Source organism: Takifugu flavidus, chromosome 11, assembly GCF_003711565.1.
Source record: "Takifugu flavidus isolate HTHZ2018 chromosome 11, ASM371156v2, whole genome shotgun sequence".
Lineage (NCBI taxonomy): Eukaryota > Metazoa > Chordata > Actinopteri > Tetraodontiformes > Tetraodontidae > Takifugu > Takifugu flavidus.
Window position 1 is genome coordinate 14,880,449 of NC_079530.1, and position 18,864 is coordinate 14,899,312.

General features: G+C 40.9%; 1 protein-coding gene across 3 annotated transcripts; it reads left to right on the top strand.

Annotated features, from left to right (window-relative positions):
* Window positions 1-3: 3 nt before the first annotated feature.
* parga (poly (ADP-ribose) glycohydrolase a) lies at window positions 4-17,491 on the top strand. Of its 3 annotated transcripts, none has more exons than XM_057046936.1 (18): window positions 4-106; window positions 715-777; window positions 873-1,523; window positions 1,622-1,724; window positions 2,982-3,104; window positions 3,185-3,265; window positions 3,491-3,565; window positions 6,523-6,615; window positions 7,635-7,789; window positions 9,257-9,336; window positions 9,437-9,497; window positions 9,810-9,885; window positions 12,025-12,172; window positions 14,108-14,186; window positions 14,308-14,416; window positions 14,553-14,658; window positions 15,957-16,085; window positions 16,708-17,491. In XM_057046936.1, the coding sequence occupies exons 2-18, from the start codon at window positions 749-751 to the stop codon at window positions 16,887-16,889; spliced, it is 2,280 nt and encodes a 759-aa protein (XP_056902916.1). In that variant the 5' UTR covers window positions 4-106; window positions 715-748; the 3' UTR covers window positions 16,890-17,491. The 3 variants fall into 3 exon arrangements, with proteins under 3 accessions (XP_056902916.1, XP_056902917.1, XP_056902915.1); XM_057046937.1 differs by having other exon boundaries at window positions 39-102; XM_057046935.1 differs by having other exon boundaries at window positions 67-193.
* The last annotated feature ends 1,373 nt before the right edge of the window (window positions 17,492-18,864 follow it).

The window sequence follows — 18,864 nt, forward strand, 5'->3', positions numbered from 1 at the left end:
TGCCTTGACAACAATTTATGGCCCGCCTACTATACGAAAAAAACTGTTTTGATTGGACAATCTTCGGGTCGTCGGAGTTGGAGAGGAAGAACCGGAACACAAGTCAGTATGTGAAAATGATTGCATGTAAAACGAAAATAATTATTACCCAATGCCTGTAACTCCATTTTATTAAAGAAAACGTGGCATGCCTGTAAGTTGTTGTTTTTTACTTTTACTTAAATTATACGGCGCAACATGTTGGAGTCATCTTAAAAGAATAATCAAAGCTAGCGAACAAATGCTAACTGTTTTTCAGCCAGTTAGGTGAGCCTAACCCACAGCTTATTTTCGCTTTTTTAATTCTTATTATTAATAGTTTATAGGTGCAATGGTCATGTAATATATAGTTATATTTTAGGGGTAGATGTCAAATAAGCGTAGAACTGATCAGTATCAGCTAGTTGAAATTAGCGTCACTGAGCGGATGTACAAAATGAAGTCGCATTCTATTTATAATGTTCTGTCGAAGACAGATAAGGCTCATATTTAGAAAACGATGCAGTATATAATTACTTTAGTGACTTATAGCTAAGTCATGCAAGCAGTGCTTGTTTCTGCGCGGCTCAACTTTCACTTTCAACTTAACAGTACAAAAATATCCCATAGTATTTTATATAGTAATATCCTAAAGTATTTCTTTTAATAACATGAAGGCCTTTCTTCTTTGAACAGCCTCTGTTTATGAACATTATCTGAACTTTGGAAGATGGATGAAGTAATGAACTCTCAGGAAAGGTAAAGTCAAGTTATACATAAAGGTTTTAGTTGTGCAAGATTTTTCTAACCTTGACACGTGATCATGAGTTGGTTTCGTCTTTCCTGTCATCCAGTGTGGCTCCTGACATCAAGGCTGAAGATCTAAAGGATGACCTTTCAAAAGCTAACGTAATAGATAAGAACGATGATGACCTCTGTGAAGCCAATACACAGGACATGTCACAAGACTGTTCTCAGACAGAGGACACACAAAGTGTTCCATCATCCCAGACTTTGATGGACTGTGGTTCTGCTGGGGGACTTGAGGAATCTGACAATGCAAGTGGCAAAAATAACTTAACCGAAATAGAATTGTCTAATGGTCAGAAATCTAAAAGACCCAGTTCACCTGGTCCACAGCCTGCCAAAACTACTTGTGTTGCTGCAGACGCCTCAAATCCAAAACTCATCCTCTCACTCAAAAATAGTCCCAGGAAAGATGTAAATACTCCAAGTGATGCGGAGATGCTGAGTCCTACGAGCCCTTTATCTAAATCCACACTCTTCGACTGTTCAGAGAAGGATCACGACTCCACTGAGCAGGACTCTAGTTTTGCAATGTCCCAGGAAGTGGACTCCCAGGATGTTGTCGGGGACAATGATTCCGGATGTTCTGCTAAAGATGGGGTCCAACGTGACACCACAGAAACAGAAAATGCTGAGAGAGCAGAGTGTAGTGGTGCATGTGATTTAATCAAAAACCCATCAGGTGCAAGTTCTGAAAGGTAAATGTATTTGCTAACTTTTTCATATATCACAGCTCCACATCATAAAAATGTCCACTCATAATTATCTTTCTTTGTTCTGTGTATAATATTTACAGTGGCTGGTTGGGGACGCCCATAGATGAGCTGAACAGAATGCCCCAGTGTGCCCCTCCTTTTCCCCACCTGAGGGCACTACCTAATCACACTGTCACAGTCAGGGTGAGTTCAAACATTTTGCATGTAGTGCGGTGTGATAATGAGCAGGTGATTTGTGTGTTTTATCTACATTTGTTGTTCATTTTATGAAAATTAGTAAAGTAAAACTCACAGGCTAAAAGAAGTGAAGCCTCCCTTCCTCCCCTCACCTCAGTAGAACTCCTATAGGGAGTTGATGCAACCCAACAATCGCATTTGATAAAACAGTTTCACATGTTCACTCTGGATATTTAGTTTTAAGGAAATTAAACTTGAAACTGCAAACTTTTAATTTATATTTGAAAAAATATATAAAATTTTTTTAACATCACATTATTTGCAATTTGGTCTCTGTCAGGTAGATTTAAAAGCTTAATTCTTATGCTTGTATTATGTATTGATATTGATCCGAAAGTGAAATAAAGATCGGAGCAAGCGATGACATAACTGTAAATAACTGCCTGAAAAGGAGCAGGGTGAGGTTTATACTTATTAACTCCTGCCCCTAATTAACAATCAACAAAAATGTCTTTACCTGTGTTCCTTTGTTGTATATTAAAATATATTATCATTAACAGTATCACTACCATTACTGACTATGTCACCTTTATTATTATAATTATTGTGATTTAGTTGTATTATTGTATCTTTAACATCATTATTACCACCACTATTGCCATTATTACATCATCATCATCTCTACCTTACCACTTATACATAGATACATACATACCACACATATATACATATTTAATAATACCTTCCTAATTCATATACCGATCATAAAAACCTGATGTCTGGCCATTCCCTCAGTTCCATATTTAGACTGTTCCATAGCCTCACACCAAAAACAGAAACACAAAAGGTCCTTCTCGTCGTACGCATGGCAACGCGTATGACCCTAGATTGTTGCCTTCCTCTCTCACAGTGAACATTTTTGGACATTTGCGGGCAGTTGGTTGTTTTTTTTGCTTTGTGCATTATTTGAGCTGTTTGAAATTCCACCAAATCAGCAAAGTTAAATAAATGAGACCGTAAAAATGATCGATATAATTTAGGATGTTGCAAATTATTGTTTTCTGTCGAATAAACAATGACATTGTACATTAGATTTGTAATTATTGCCCCAAACTTCAGTAACTTAACTTAATTATGGTGAGACCGGTGAACAGTACACAATGATGTGATTTTATAATCGCAGGACCTGTTTGGCCTATGCAATTGTAACAGCAACCTGTAAAACTCTTTCCTCCCTCTTTTGCATTTTCTTTTTTCTTACAGACGGACCTTCTCAGAGAGGGAGAATTCCCTGTTTCATACCCAAGCAAGTTCAAAGATGCTTGGGATGACATGTCCGTGAAGATGCCCTGCTCCGATAAAAATCTGTTTCCCATGGAGACTGAAGTATACCACTGTAGTTGTGCTTTTCAAAATAAACAGTAGGAATACATGTCTTATTTTGATGTCTTTTTTTTTTCATGCAGGTTGGAGGTAGGGTCCAAAGTAGATGGGATCTAATATGCACTGCCTTGCGGAGAGGATTCAAAAGTTCCCTGGATATTAGGGTAAGAATTCTCATTCAATGTATTCCCATTAAACAGAAAAATACAGGAAATAAAGTGATTTTCCTTCTTGTATACTTATTCATGATCACTTATTTACGCTGTAATTAACTTTACTTTAACTCGATGTTATTCTAGAAAATGGCCACATGGGGGCGGAATTTACAACAAAAAAACATGTAGTTAACGTCATTGTGTTTTAGAAGTATTTCCAATTCTCTTTTGCAGGAAGCAATACTGACATACAACATAGCCCACACAAAGAAATGGGATTTCACCGCCCTTAACCTTCTTTGCACAGAGGTAAGCTGTGGAAAACCCGACAACCGCTAGCTGGGGCTGCTCAAATATTAATCATAGAGATAAAAACATTTCCCCTGATTAATTCAAGCAATTAACGATTTGGAAAACATACCTTTATATTACCCTTAGTTCCTGTGTTATACTGTTTTTCCCCTTTTGTAGTGTATTTTTGGAGCTTTTGGTACTGTTATAAGTTCCGTTCCAAAACTAAAGGCAGCACGATATTTGCACCAGGGCCATGTAATTACATGCCTTGGAAAGTAAAATCTGTATTTATAATTTAAATCTATTAACTGTAATAAGCTTAATTTATGATACTAAACTAGAACAATACTTTTCTCTGTTTTGTTGTAAGCCAATCAGTGTTCGTCATCCCCCTCCCAGCACCTTGGAGTCTCGCGGGGGCAAGAAAGCATCAAGCAGTTAGAACAGATAATCACAGACCATGGCTGCAACAGCTGCTGTAGGTGAATCAAGGGAATATCTTTCATTTTGGTCTCCCTGCTCCATTTTTTCCAACACTTCTCAGCCATTTTCACATATTCAGGGACTTAAACAAACACAGTTTAGAGAAACATCTGGAAATGATGTGAAATGGCTTTACTGTGATCAGGAGATGTGTTGAATTATTTGAAAAGGAAGCAAATAATTCTTCCTGGGTGCTTTAATTGGTGCTTTTTAAGTAGTAGCAGCATTTTAATAGAGCTGTAACCATTGATTAGCGGTGCTGATACTTAAAATCCTCCATTCAAATCAATTTTAAAAACTGTCACGTGCCCCTTCTGATTATTGTTGCTCAAAATAATTTATCAGAGTGGAGCAGAGAGCTTCCTTGATCAATAGCTGCCTGAGCCTTTTTATAGGTTAGTCTAATTTAATTAAAAACTTCCATTAAATCTTTAGGGATGCTGAGTAAAGCCAGCAAGTGACTGCCAGGAATCTGTTGCATCAGCAACAACGTTTACTCAGCTTAGCACAGTATTTCCTTCAATTAATAATGCATTTGCTACTGAGGCTTTGTGACACACAGAATTTACGTCAAAACTTGAATTTCAGAAGACTTTCAAATGATTTTAGGTGTGGATGAAACTGCAGAAAACGAATAGTTAGTGTGCAGGGTTTCTTAGAGACTAAATATATCTGCTGTATATGCAGTAGCCGTGACTGCCTCAGACAGGTTTCTTGACAAACGTTGCCAGTGGACTCATTTAGAGCATCCTAGTGAACAAGAATGATTAACAGCTGGAATTGTGCTGTCAATGTGCACCATCACAAGAGAGTAATCTTTTCCACACAGACGAATCACACAGAAATACTCAAATTCTGCTTTGTCAGTGCCCAATTTAATATGTTTAAAAGCTCCGTGATGGGTAATCTTTGACTGTAGACCAATTCCTAACTTGAACTTTTCAACCAAAAATACATTGTTTAAAAGGTAGAACCTGCCAAAAATTGGGGGGTGGGGGTTGTCAGGAAGGGCACTGCACAAAGAGCAGGGACTGACACTTGTATAATAGCTATCGAGTGGGGAGAATTAGATAGCCAAATAAGGGTCTGCCTGTAAATTGTCTTTGAGTTTTCTCATGCCAAATGAAACTGTCAGCATGTCCCTTTTTGATGAATGTCTGAGCAGACGTGCACACCTGGGAGGTGCACACCTGTAATTGTAAAAATAGCTTAAGAATATCATCAGAAAAGTACGCATGATTTAAACAAACAACTGATGATAATCTGGTCATGTAGTTTTCATACCTTTACGTCATTCACCTTTAAATATTTTTTTGACAGTCTTTTTTTGCAAACACTAAATAAAAGTTTTGTAACAATAATGATGTAATCACCTTTTAGCTGTAGGATTAAATACTTTTTAAAGTTATTATTTCAGTTTTCACAGGCTGAAACCAGCTGATATGACTTAGAGTAAAGCAAGTGACCACATTGCATTCATTACGTGCTTATTGGCTGTTCTGCTGGAGCTCAGTCTGTGCTGTCGATGCTGAAGGTGCAGTTTGTATGTAACCTCTGTGTTACTGTAAGTGCCGATCGCTGTAGCCAAGGAGGAGATGGGAATCATCCCCCTACCCTCATTTTGCTGCATCACCAGCTTCCATCTATTAGTCCCACAGGAGCGCTTTATGATGTCTGCCAGCTCATTACTTCTGACAGGATTTAGTCAGGCTGCTCTGTGGCTGTATAAATGCCCCCCGGTCCAATCACACACCAAAGACTTTTGGCTGGAAATTAAACCGCCCTACCACACGCCTCACAATTGGCCATTTGCATTTGCTCCGAGAGGGCTATTTAATCAGCAAGAGCCTCCTGCTCACCTTTACAGAATAAGCCGAGTGATTGATACAGGCAGCGCACGTTGCCACTATGCTCGTAATTGATTGTGCTGTAAATCTGAGCCTATGATGGAATAACCGGTTGTTTATTTCAGAGAACATTGCACATGCTTGCTGAGCTAAGCTGCAGACTGAGGTATGAGCATCTCAGATGTGGCAATCTCGCTGCCAGATGAACGGTCGTTTCGGCCGGAACATGTCTTTTTTATAAAATTTGATTTATTTCCCCCATCCCTGCACCAGTAAGAGGCACTTGGAAGAAACATTTTCAGGTTGCTTTTGCATCTCCTGGTAGCTCTGTACCAGTTGTGTGAATACATTTTCTCTTTTTATTTTTTAATTTTTTAAAATACTTGTTCACTTTGACTCAAAAAAGTAGATCAAGGTATCCTTTTTTGTTATAGATACCATGCCAAGGTATTCCAGAAATACCTGAGGGAAGAATTCATGATTATAATAGTCTAAAGGTTAATCATAGAGTTCATCAAATTTAAAACTCAAAAAAATGTCATAATTATATCAGGGATTTAACTAGAAAAACCAAATTCTAGATGTTTTGTTTCACGATTTAATACTAAATCTGTCCACACATCTTTTCTGTCCAACCAACAGTGTCTGGAGGACTGTGAGAAGCAACACTTGTTTGAGGTCGTGCTACCAGCTATGGTTGACCTGGCGCTCAGTGCACCCACCCTCTGCACTATGGCAAGTACAATTTAGCAATTTTTAAGGGATTTATTTGTGGTGGGGAGACATTACATAAGATGGGCTCATGAGTTACAGCTGTTAGATAAGGAGTGGTCCTTTTGGGTCCACATGAAGGCCTGCTTCATTAGAGATGAGAGCAGAGAGAGGAGCCGTCTGTCTCATGTTCAGTCATCCATCTGATGTGTTGCGCTCATGAAATGTAAAAATCTGTCTTTTCCCCGGACCTTCCACACCCACCATGTGAGCAGCGTATGCTAAAAACAGGATTTGATATCACCCCGTCAAATCCCAGAGGCCCTTAATTTCATTCCCAGTAAATGGGGCTGATACATGTCAGAGATGGTTTAAATGTCATCCCCATTTGTCTTCATATTTTCCTCCCCATCAGTAATCATTCACTGTCTTCAATTAGAGCAATGTAAGAATTCTGAGGTCGGTATTTTTGTAATTCGCTTATCTAGTTCAGAGTCCTCGGTTTAATTGAATAAAGCAAATTTACTGCCCACTCACAGCTGGATGGGAAACCCCTCTTTTCCTGGAGGCAGAATTCAGGGCCGAATGTCAAGGATGCTGGCGTACGTAGATAAAAATGGACGTTTTTGAGGATTCACCTCCAGATCACTCCTCTGTTGCATGAAGCTCTGTGATTCCTTGTTTTGTGGCAAGGAGCGTCAAGGCTAACGTCTACGTACGTTATTAGTGCTGGTATTGATCTGCTAACTGTGCAGCCTTGGGAGACTCTTTAGCCCTAATCAGGGAAGATGGATGCACCCCTTGTGTGTGACTGCACAAACCTGGAGGAGAGCAAGAAAACCAGGACCTTAATTACTACCACCATTTACCTAATGGGACTCCCTGTCTCTTCTGCTTGTTGGATTGCTAAACCAATTATCTACTCCCACTTGCCCTCAGACCCACCGCTGTGTGCCTACCTGACTCATCTGCGATTTTGTTTATGTCCGTTAGTCTCCACTTTAAGTTTTAATGTGCATTTCTCCTCATACTGTCTTTTTCAGCCAATTCCCCTCCTCAAGGCAAGGGTGAACCACTCCCTGACTCTATCTCAGGAGCAAATAGCCTGCCTTTTGGCCAACGCCTTCTTCTGCACATTTCCCAGACGCAATTCCCGAAAGTCAGAGTACGGCAACTACCCCGAGATCAACTTCTACAGGTAAACTAGAATATTGGGAGCTCACTGGGGGGGGTAACTGGGGGTAAAATATCCTTTCAGGATATTTTAAGTAGTAGAATTCACAGGGAGTGGCTATCAAATACAGCACTCAGGGGGCATATTCAGAGGAAAAGTAACTGATTTCCATAAGGGGGCACTACTGCCTTAAAGAAAAAAATATTACCCTTTATTTATTTTTATCACATCACAGTAATTTTTTGGACAAGTCATCCAATCCTCTAAAGCCCATTAAGCAAGTGTGCCGTCATTCTACAATGATTTTTATAGATTGACTCCACACCTGTCTGTCCTGTAGATTTACATTCTCTTTGGGATAAAATATGTAGAGATCTAATATGATAATGTATATTAAATTGTGCAGCTATAGTTTTTATAGTGTGACCTGATGATGGGCCGTTCTTATCATTTTTTTTAGAAGGCATATGTCACACAGCAATTTTTCAGACATTGTAGGTCAACTCTGGGTGTTTTACTAATCCTGGCATTAAAACCACTGACCAGGAGTCATTCGCTCCGTCATGGTAGTCAGACAGAGTCTCGGTATCGATTATGTGTGATTTGTTGGACACACAGACAGCCATGCAGATGAAGCCCCCCTCCGCCTGACTTCACATGAAATGTTAGTGGCAGGCAAAGTAAAGTGGATTCTGTAATAATGTAAGCATTGATTCCCGCCGCATCGGGCCGCTTTCTTGGGACTCGCACAGTTCCGCCTTCACTGTCACTATTTCTGAGGCAAAAACCAGGAGAAGAGGGCGGCCGAAAAATCTTGGTGTATCAGAGATGAGACAAGACAACCACTGCAGTCTAAAATGGGCTCTGGATCGTTACCAGCCCTCCCCTTCTGCTCTAATTGAGGGAGTGTCCATCACTGTGCTTATCGTCCACAGCGGTACTCGGTCTTGGACACCCAGAGCAGCAAGCAATCTGCTGATTGCTGTTTTGGCACAACTGTCAAGGTTTGTCCTCCATTAAGTGATGGATGGAATTAAGAGGGAGCAAAGAAAGCAGATGTGTCTGTTTACCCTGTGTTTTTCTGCGTTAGGGAAATGGCGTAGGAAACCCAATAAAAGCTTTGTCAACAGTGAAAGATTAGTGAAAAATAAAGCCCATGTGTTTGGGTTTGAATGGAGGCGCCACAGGATGGTCTCTCTTATTTTTTGAGGCAGAATATTGCCTAATTATGGCTATTTTTCAGTGAGGATGCTGTCTCAAAATAATGCAACGTCTCCAGACTATCAAATTTTCTGCCATTTTAAAAAAATACATCCCACGTGACACTTGTCGGCTGAATATTGATGTGTTGTTATAATGCTAAGTCCTTAGGCTGTTCCAGTGTGAGGAAGAGGGTGAAGATGGAATAGTGGTTTAAAAGATTGTCCCAACCTGTAATTGTCCTCCTGTTGTGCACCAAGCTGGGTGTTTGATTTTTGCTTTCCGTTCCAGGTTATTTGAAGGTTCTTCAATGAGGAAAATCGAAAAGTTAAAAACACTGCTGTGTTACTTCAGGAGAGTTACACAGAACAGTAAGTAAATATCCCAACTGAGAGCAATTGATTTTTTCTTTATTTATCTGTTGCCAACAGTATTTATTTATTAAAACCCATTTGTTGTTCTTTTTTCAAGGGCCCAAGGGTCTTGTTACATTCACAAGGCAAACATTAAACAATCCTCCAAACTGGGAAAGGTAGGCTGATGACTAACAAACATACATTTAATCGCCTGTCTTTATCACTTTTTCAGTGTTAATTTCAGTATAAACAAATTAAGTTCTAACTACTTTCAGCTGCAGAGTTGATGGCTTCATTGAAGGCTTTAGTGATGATTTAAATTCATGAAGCACGGCTGAAAAATGTTCACCACAGACACAAACATTTAACAAAAGTGTTTTGATGAAAATGCAAGCAAGCGTTAACTTGCAGTACCTCATCCTTCTTCCTCCCCGAGCCTGTGCATACGCATCCAAAAATAATCCCAAGTTTCCTGTTTTCCTCTCCAGCTCCCAGAAACAGTTAACACGTCTGCATATCAGTTGTCGAGGACGCATTGAGGATGATGGTTACGGAATGTTGCAGGTAAGAAATCCTTTAATTTCAATGGTACATTCACAGAAACCCCTCAGTGCCTTATTTAACGCCGAGTGTGTTCAGAACTTCGTAATGGTCTTGAGAATGGCTGAAGGTGTATTTGAATGCTGTGGGAAATTGTTGAATATATTTGCATTTTTTAAAAATGTTGTCGTGGCCTTGCCCCTCTACACCCAGCTGACCTCCATGGTCATATATGCTCCATATGCTCCCTCTCAATCACTCCAGTCTTTGTCTGTTGCACCAAATTCAAGCAGGAAGCTGAGAGGGGGCTTCACTTTCTCAATCTCTGCCTCTAACCTTTGGAGTCAGCTCTCTCTACACATCAGGCAGGCTGGCTCACTTGCTCTTTAATAAATGGATCCAAAAAATCACTCTCTTTTTGGCTTTTTAACCATTTTTGGCTTCTGACCCTATATTTATACACTATGTCTTTTTCAGTGTTTTTACTTGAATCTTAGCTTTTATCATCTTCTTTTGTGCACAGCACTTTGATACAATTTGTTTTTGGGGTGTTTTTATAAATGCAGTTTAGAAATAATTTAAATCATCATGATTTTACAGGATTTCTTGAGACGTTGCTCTTCGGCGTACTAAACCAGCTGCTTTATTTAAAGCTTTTATTTCCTACATTTAATTCTTTGGTCAGTGCTACTGGTTTCTGACTCCTTAAGTTTTGTCTGAACCTGATCTCAGTCAGTGAGCCCGATCACACTTTATTTGGAGACTAACATGCCCATGGACACTCAGACATGTGATGCATTATCCTAACAACATGGTTGTTGGGTTGGAAAAGAGCCAATTTGTCTTAAAATAGCAAATTGTCTGATTTGGTGGCGGATCTAAGACGGCGTCCTCTGTGTTCCAGTTTGCCTGCTTGATGCTTTTCTCCTTTCTGTTGTGACAGCTGATGTATTCACTTGAGTAGTTCAGAGAAGCAAAGGATGGAGGAAAGGACCCAAGGGTGGGGGATGAGGGAAGAGAGTGTGCACGGGGGGGTAAGAGATTTGGGTTTTGTCTCACTGGGGTAGCTGGGCCACAAGTCCTGCAGGAGGATTGATGGCTACCTCTGCAGGCCAGTCGAAGGCGGTGTGTTGCGTTTCGATAGGCCAAAGTGGGCTGTCATTCTGTCAGGAGGTGAGACGTGGAGGAGGGTTAGGGGTGAACCAGTGAAGGAGGTGAGGATTTGAGCGACTGTTTAGAACACACACACACACACACAAACACACTCACTGTCACACAGATTGACGTTGCTGTGGGCCAGTGAGCAGAACCTTCGCCCTTGACAGACTGTTTAAATAGCAGCATGCTGACTGAACGGACTGTCTTCTTACACACGCCACAGAAACAAAAGGTGGCGTTAAATAACCTGGGGTGTGAATGTCACATGGAAATATTTCAACACGGGAAATGTTGGCCCAGAGCTACAACCGCAGTTGCGACGGGATCAATATGTTTGTTTCCCAGAAGATTCATAGAAACCGGACTGTTTCGCAATCTTGTGATCAGAAAAGATAAGCTTAGCTTAGCCTCTGTTAATTATTATTGATATGCGTCCAATACGGTGGTCAAACCAGTTTGGTCTCGCACTAATGACAACAATGTAATTAGGGTTGAGATTGTTGCTGATCTGCTGAATCAGTCTAATTTGTTTTCCTCTCTTCCTTCTTATTATCGGGCTAAATAATGACAAACTGAGGGTGACTCAAATCCCCACTTCTTTTCATACTGTATGCTTTTTGCCTAAATGTATGCCATCGCTGTGCTCATTTTTGGCTGTAATCTTTTATTTGTGCCTGAATTATCTCTCGATTTCTTGCATTTTTTTGTGGTTTCCTGATTTGATTATTTACGAGCAGGAAACAGTGCAGCGATTAGTAGACATCTATCTGTGTTAGATTCCCACAACAGTGACGGGTAATAAGGAGACCCTAATCGATTCATTTGTTTAAATAATGAAGGTAGCCGAGAGAAGAACTATAAAGTTTAGCCTGACTAAGGCTATTATAAACACCATGTTCATCCAATGGGGATTTGACACAGTTTGTCAAATGAGCCTCTTACTTTTTAAAGAAGTGGTGAGAAACCAAAGGGGCTGTAAATTGAGTCTTATTATTTCTCTTCTAGGTGGACTTTGCAAACAGGTTTGTCGGTGGAGGAGTAACGGGACACGGACTGGTCCAGGAAGAAATTAGATTTGTGATAAATGCAGAACTGATCGTCTCTCGCCTTTTTACTGAAGCTTTGGAACATAATGAATGCCTTATTATCACAGGTACACACACAATAGTGACCTAAACTTAAACCAAAATATGACCTTAATTTAAACCTTAAAAAAAATGCTAATTATTGGGACGGGCAGTTATGGACTTCCTCTGTCACAGCCCTTATTTTAGTCTGAAATACAGGTAAAGGAGCTTTAATGGGCAGTCTGCAGGATTCCATTATTGCCACGTCTCTGTTTTAATTTATATTAAACTGTGGATATAGTGCATTGTGTGATTTCAGTGATTAAAAGTAATAGAGGATTGCACAGGTATCTTAGCTTTTCTAGTAGTAAGCCTCACACTGACTGCATGTCTACTCAAGTTTTCCTTGTTTATCTGCTTCTATCCCTCATCCTTTCGTCCGGTCCGAATATAAATTCCTTCCATCGATTCACCTGGTTCTGCCCGGTTATCCTTCATTTCTTTCCGGCAGGATTGCTCTATTTTTCAACCTCCAACGCTCTCAGTCCACCTCTGGAAATGTTCTGCCCTCTCATTCACTTTCCTCCCCCTCTTTGGACATCCCTGGCACTTAGATGAAACCTGCCCTCCGCTCAGCATAATGACGAGCACAGATTACAGTTCTGTCTCTTCCCTATGGGTGGGACGAAACCACAAGTTAGTAAAACAGACTTAAAATAAACTGGGACTGATCCATACATGCAGTTCTCTACCTGGAGAAAGGAAGAAGCATATTGACGGGCCAAAATACAACAGGGTTGGGTCCTACGTTCTCTGTCGCAATGACAATAGCTGTAGTTTATAATGACGTGTAATAGAAAAGGAATAATATTGCTCTGCCTGTTTATTCCACCAAACAGACACACATGTTCCAGTTCTCTTTATTCAATTTTAAAATCAATTTCTGTCTGTTTTACGACCACTATCGGCTGTCATGTACGGCGCCCTGTTTTTTCCATCGGTTTTATTTAACCCTCATCTTCTTCAAGTCACCTTCACTGCCTCCTTGCCTGTTGGCCATTACTCTAGCTCCCTCCCTCCTTCCCTCCCTCCTCCTCCTCCTCCTCCTCTCCACTTAACTTTATTACATTTGGACAGAAAGGAATTTATGGCCCAACTAAGGTCGTTGCTTCTCTAATGGAATGGGCCAGTTGCGTCAAAGATTCATTGAAGTCATGCAGAATATTCTTTGCACGACCGTAAGCCAAATCTTTTCTTCTCCATCTTGCTCCGTCTTCATCTCGCCTTGTTTTCCTTAGTTTAGACGTCCGGTGCATTTGACTCTCAAATGTCACTCTATCAGTTTACTGATCAGTGGGCGCAGATGTAATCTACTGGTGGCAGCCTGTATCTGTGGGCGGTTTCCTGGATGGGAAGGATGAAGGTGAAGGAGGATGTCTGATAGAGGAAGTCATGTGAGCGGCCAGCTGTTTGATATGAGGAGTTAGTGGAGCTGTAGGAGGGATTTAATGCGGCTGGATTATTAGTCGCCCAAACAGGATGGTAATATCACACGTTTTTCATGATTTTTGCTAGAAAAACAGTTTTCACACATTCTTCCTTCTTGTTAAGGGCAAAAATGAGTATTTTTATAAACATCATGTGCTTGGCTCTCAAGGAGATGTGCTGCATCATACCAGTATAGATTGTATAAGAGATAATGTTTTAAAACCTTCCCAGTTACTGAATGATATTGTGGTGCTGGTGCCATGCAGGCATTTTAATTCCCTCCTCTCAGTTCCATCCATTTCTTCCCATTATGGCTAAAAGCTTTTCATTTCAAAGCCCAAAGCGGGCTGCTTATTAAATCAATGCCCTTTATTTATGACAATCCAATCCACACTGATACTCATGTAGGCAGCACAAAAAGCTCTAAATTAGATTTAAGAATTAAGTCGCAGAAACAGATTTAGGCCCACCGCATCCTCTCAATACTGAGTTATTTCTGGTCTGTTTTTTTCACCAACCGTCTTTTTCTTCAGGAACTGAACAGTACAGTAAATATTCAGGCTATGCTGAGAGTTACAAATGGGTGCAGCACCACGAAGACAAGACTCCCAGGTATCGTTTGCTCATAATCCCGTTTAATTAAGTATTTGGGTTGTGAAATTATAAACCAAATCCCTATAAAAAGAAGGTAGCAGGATCCTCATCTCTTCTGTTATTTTTCCTTCCTCTCCAGTGATGAGTGGCAGAGGCGATGCACAGAAATTGTGGCCATTGACGCTCTTAAATTCAGACACTACCTGGAGCAGTTTTTGCCTGAGAAGATCCTAAGAGAACTCAACAAGGTGCGAAACTGTCCTTTTTTTTAAATAGCTATAATAGCTCATCCCCCTAAAACGAATCCTCAAAAGGTGTAACCTGTTTTTAATGCCCAGATGAACCATTTTCTAGTTGTAATTTTATCCTCCTACCTTTTTCCAGGCTTACTGTGGGTTCTTCAGAAACAACTACAAAAGCAAGCACCTCTCCGCAGTCGCCACGGGCAACTGGGGCTGCGGAGCTTTTGGCGGAGACACGCGACTCAAAGGTATCATTAACCTTTTATTCGGCACGTGTTGAATAGAATGCCACTTATTCGGCCCTTTTAGAATGTTCACCTGAAAAAGAAAAACTGTAAAGTTGCGATTCAGGTGGGAGAAAACAGAACATTTACCAGTAGAACTTCTGTCTGTGATTGACAGGGTTGCATCTGGGTTCTCTCTCGCTTCCCTGTAGTCAATTAGTAGCTCCCCCAGGGTGTCAGTTACCTGCACCCACCCCCCCTCCCCATTATTGACTGGCTGGCATACATTTATGTTTTCCATTAAAAGGGCAATTGATTACAGGGAAGGAGCGCCATAAATCCCAGCCGACGCAGGTCTCTCTGGGCTCACACATCATCACTCTTGATAAGCTAAAGTCCGCTCAAGTGCGCCCCACTGCAGAATTTGGCCTTTTTCAGTCACATTTTCCCTCATTTTAATTCACAAATTATATATCAGTAGCTCTTTTTTATTGTAACATTGTGATTGTTGGAAATTTGAATTTCCCCCTAGACTGAAGAAGTCATCGACATCCGAACACGTCGTATTTTGATCCATATTCTTCTTTTAATTCTTTTTACGAACTAATTGTAATTGAACAGCTGTTAACATTTTTTTTCTTGAAAAACTGAAACCTGTTTACAGTCACATCGATGTGTTTCAGTGTTGGTTCCTGTAGAATTGGAGCAGTTAATTTCCTTTATAGCCTCGTATAATAGATCTATTGGACTATTCACAATGTCCCTGAGGATGGTATTAGCTTCCAGGGACCCCCGCCCATTAGCCCTGGAATTAGCATAGCTGGTATTTTTAGAAGCAGCAAAAGTGTTTTTCCATCATGATACTGGAGCTGACTTGGATTGTAGCATTTGCATAAGACCGCCATAATGTTGTTGTCAAGATTACAGACCTTTACGGTGTAATGGCTTCCTGTATTTATTCATCTGGAATCAATATCCGTTCCAATAAATATTTAAAAGTGTTTTTGATTGAATGCACATGTTAAAGCTGCTGCTGCTGGTGGGTTATTTACTCTCCTGGTACAGCAGTTGCCTTTGTCATTTCTGGTGATTCTGCCTGAAGTCATAACTTGTCCTGTTTGTGACCATGAGGTCATAATTCATAATTAGGTTATTTATATTTCAGCTTACTGTTATTTTAGCAGTTTGTTTTCTCACATGATGTAAGCTGACCTTGAAAGTTTTCAAAGTAATTTAAATCAATTGTGTTATTATGACCACTATTACTACTAGCGCCAGTAATACCAGTAATAATCTTTTTGTCCTGCTCGTCTCTCTTTCAGCATTGATTCAGCTCATGGCGGCGGCAGAAGCCGGGAGAGACGTGGCGTACTTCACCTTCGGAGATGCTCAGCTCATGAGAGATGTTCACACAATACACTCTTTCCTCACGGACAAACGAGTCACTGTCGGTACGTCTTGCACGCCAACCCAAATTTGTCGTTTTGTTGTGCGAGTTCCTGCCTTTGGTGCAATCTCTCGCACACACACGCACACGCACACATACACACCGACAGTAAATTACATCTTGAGCAGGAACGGCGATGTCGTCAGCCTCTGCAGGGGCCGCGGGGCTCCTGAGGCTCTCACCACACAGTGTCTTTGTTGGCGTCATCGGTTCAGGGTGCATAAATAACAGAATGCACTTCATCTCTACCTTAAGTTATTCCACTTTATGGGCCATCTTCCTTCCTCGCCCATCCGTTCGGTCTCGGCTGCAGAGTGGATTACTGCCTGGACTGACCCCTGCCTCTTTCCTCCCCCTCCGTTCATTTTTCTTGCGCTGACATTTATTGAGGCCTTTCAGAGAAATACCCCTCTAGCCATCCATTTCCTAAAGTGGAGCTACAGTGAAAAAGCTTGTGGCGTGGGTGTGCGTCTGTGCGGGATTTATAAATGAGCCAAACAATCATTCATTTTTCCTCAGATTTATTTCTTTTACTTGTTCAAGTCTCCTGTGTTTTCAGTAGTTTCTCCTCTCTTTTTGTCTCCTCTTCTCTTCTTACCTCTTCCCCCTGTACTCCCCCTTCTCAGGGATGCTGTTCACCCTTTTGAATCAGTACTCCAGCCTGGTGTGTATGAACCGTCACACGGCTCGACGTGAAGAAAGCCTCTACAGATTCATCCAAGAGAGGGTCTCCTCCCGCACCCCAGCCAACGATGAGGAGCCCAGCGGGGATTCCGGGGCGTTGGCTGGGGTGCTGGACCTTCTTTAAGCAGGAGAAAACTGCAGCTCAGCCTGCCTCCATCATCAATACACATCGAGGCTCCAGGTTAAAAAAAAACACCACAATGTGCTGTCAACACTACAGTGTTACTAGTCTCTCACACACACACACACACACACACACACACACACACACACACACACACGCTCCCTTTAAGTTTGTAATCCTGACACATGAACAACCAAAACACGACTCTGCCTTCTTTGGTGGCGTTTGTTGTGATGCCGCCTCGTGTGTTACCAATGTTTGAGAGATTATAGCAATAGTAAATCCTGGTTGCTGTTAGGTGTTGAGTCAACGTGTGGAATTATTTTTTTCCTTCGCTTCCAAATGTGGCTGAATATCACGCATGTTTGTGGAAAGTTTCCATTAATAATATTCCATATTATGGGATGCTTCTTCTGTTCAACAGTATTATTCATGTGCCCAGATGGCGGTACAGCAAATAAATGCAGAGAGCTGCTGAGATTCCATACTGTAGTCTATGCATGGCAAACATTTATTGATCAAACACGCTGCTCTTTTTTTCCCTTGTATGATGTCAGTGTTATTCTTATTGATTCATTAAATCTGCCATTGTGAGAGAAGAATATCCGACTTGTAATTCCATCTCAGCTCGCCAGTTTATTAGAAACTAGGAAAAAAGCAGAACTCAGCCAAGCAGGTCCCACAAACTGTGACTTACACACACATACACTCTCAATTATGGGTGTGTGTGTGATAGAGGCAGTAGAAATACAAGGTTGGCTGACATTGAAGGTTACCCATTGTAAGAAGCTCTTGGTCCGTTGTTAACATTTCCTGAAGAATTTCGTTAAAATCCATTCATAACTTTGAGTTATTTTGCCAACAGACAAACGAGCAAACGCCGGTTGTCACCTGCCCCCCTTGGCGGAGGTAATAATGTAACCACTCTTATTCTCATGCAGGGGGAGGAAATCCAGACTTACTGTACTGGTTAGTTTTTAAAAATCATTACCTTTTATATATAATTCTATATTTTATTTTGTTCACATTCATCATTGTATAGTTATGAATTAACCTGTAAATCTGACTGAAGTTTAGGTTGGTTATGAAGGTTGGTGATATTCTCTCAATACGTTTTAATTAAAATGTATCCTGTTGAAATGTTTTTTCTCCATTCAACACCGTGCAATGACCAAAACCCTTACGCAAATATTTGTAGCTATTCTAGCGCAGCCTCACTTAACTCACGATGTTTTAATCTTTAATGCAACTCCAATACATTGCACTAATTATGTCATAGATCACCTCTGAATATCAGATTTTAGAATGTCGCTTTCATCAGAACGGAGAAAAAAAAATCTTATTTTAGCCGTGCTCGGCACCAGGGATTTGTCACATCATTTAATGAAATCATGCATTATTTAATCATTGATTGATTTTGGTGATAGAACGTGCACCAAAGGGCTTTCAGACAAATTTGATTCTGCCTCCAAACATGCTTTATTAGATAAATTATAAACACTCCTGTGACGTAGCCTTCGTAATTGGCGTGTAGGCTTGGCGTTGGTAAGCGGATTACACATTATCCTCCACCTCTGCTCTTTGTACTGAGTAAGGCAGCAGCTGAGAGTCAGGCTCGTGCAAAATGGTTTGTTTTGGCCCGACTGACTGTTGATGACCCCTGTCGTGTGGAAGTGAACTTCAGGACACTGGTGCCACCTTCCTCTCAGACATTCATCTGTACACTGATCACTGCAAATGGATAACTAAAGTCAACAGGACCGGTGACGCATTTGGACTGTTGTTCGCCTTTCAGCAGCTGTTTACATCCCCAGAAATGCAGCCCACAATTTCTCTCTCTCACAATCACGTTCTGATTGTAAGTTAACGGAGTGTCTGTGATGTTTCCCAGCCGTACTGGACTTTTCATCAATGATACTATTAATACGATGGCAAATTAAAACCAGCCTTCGCTCCATCTTTGTCAGGCTGCAGC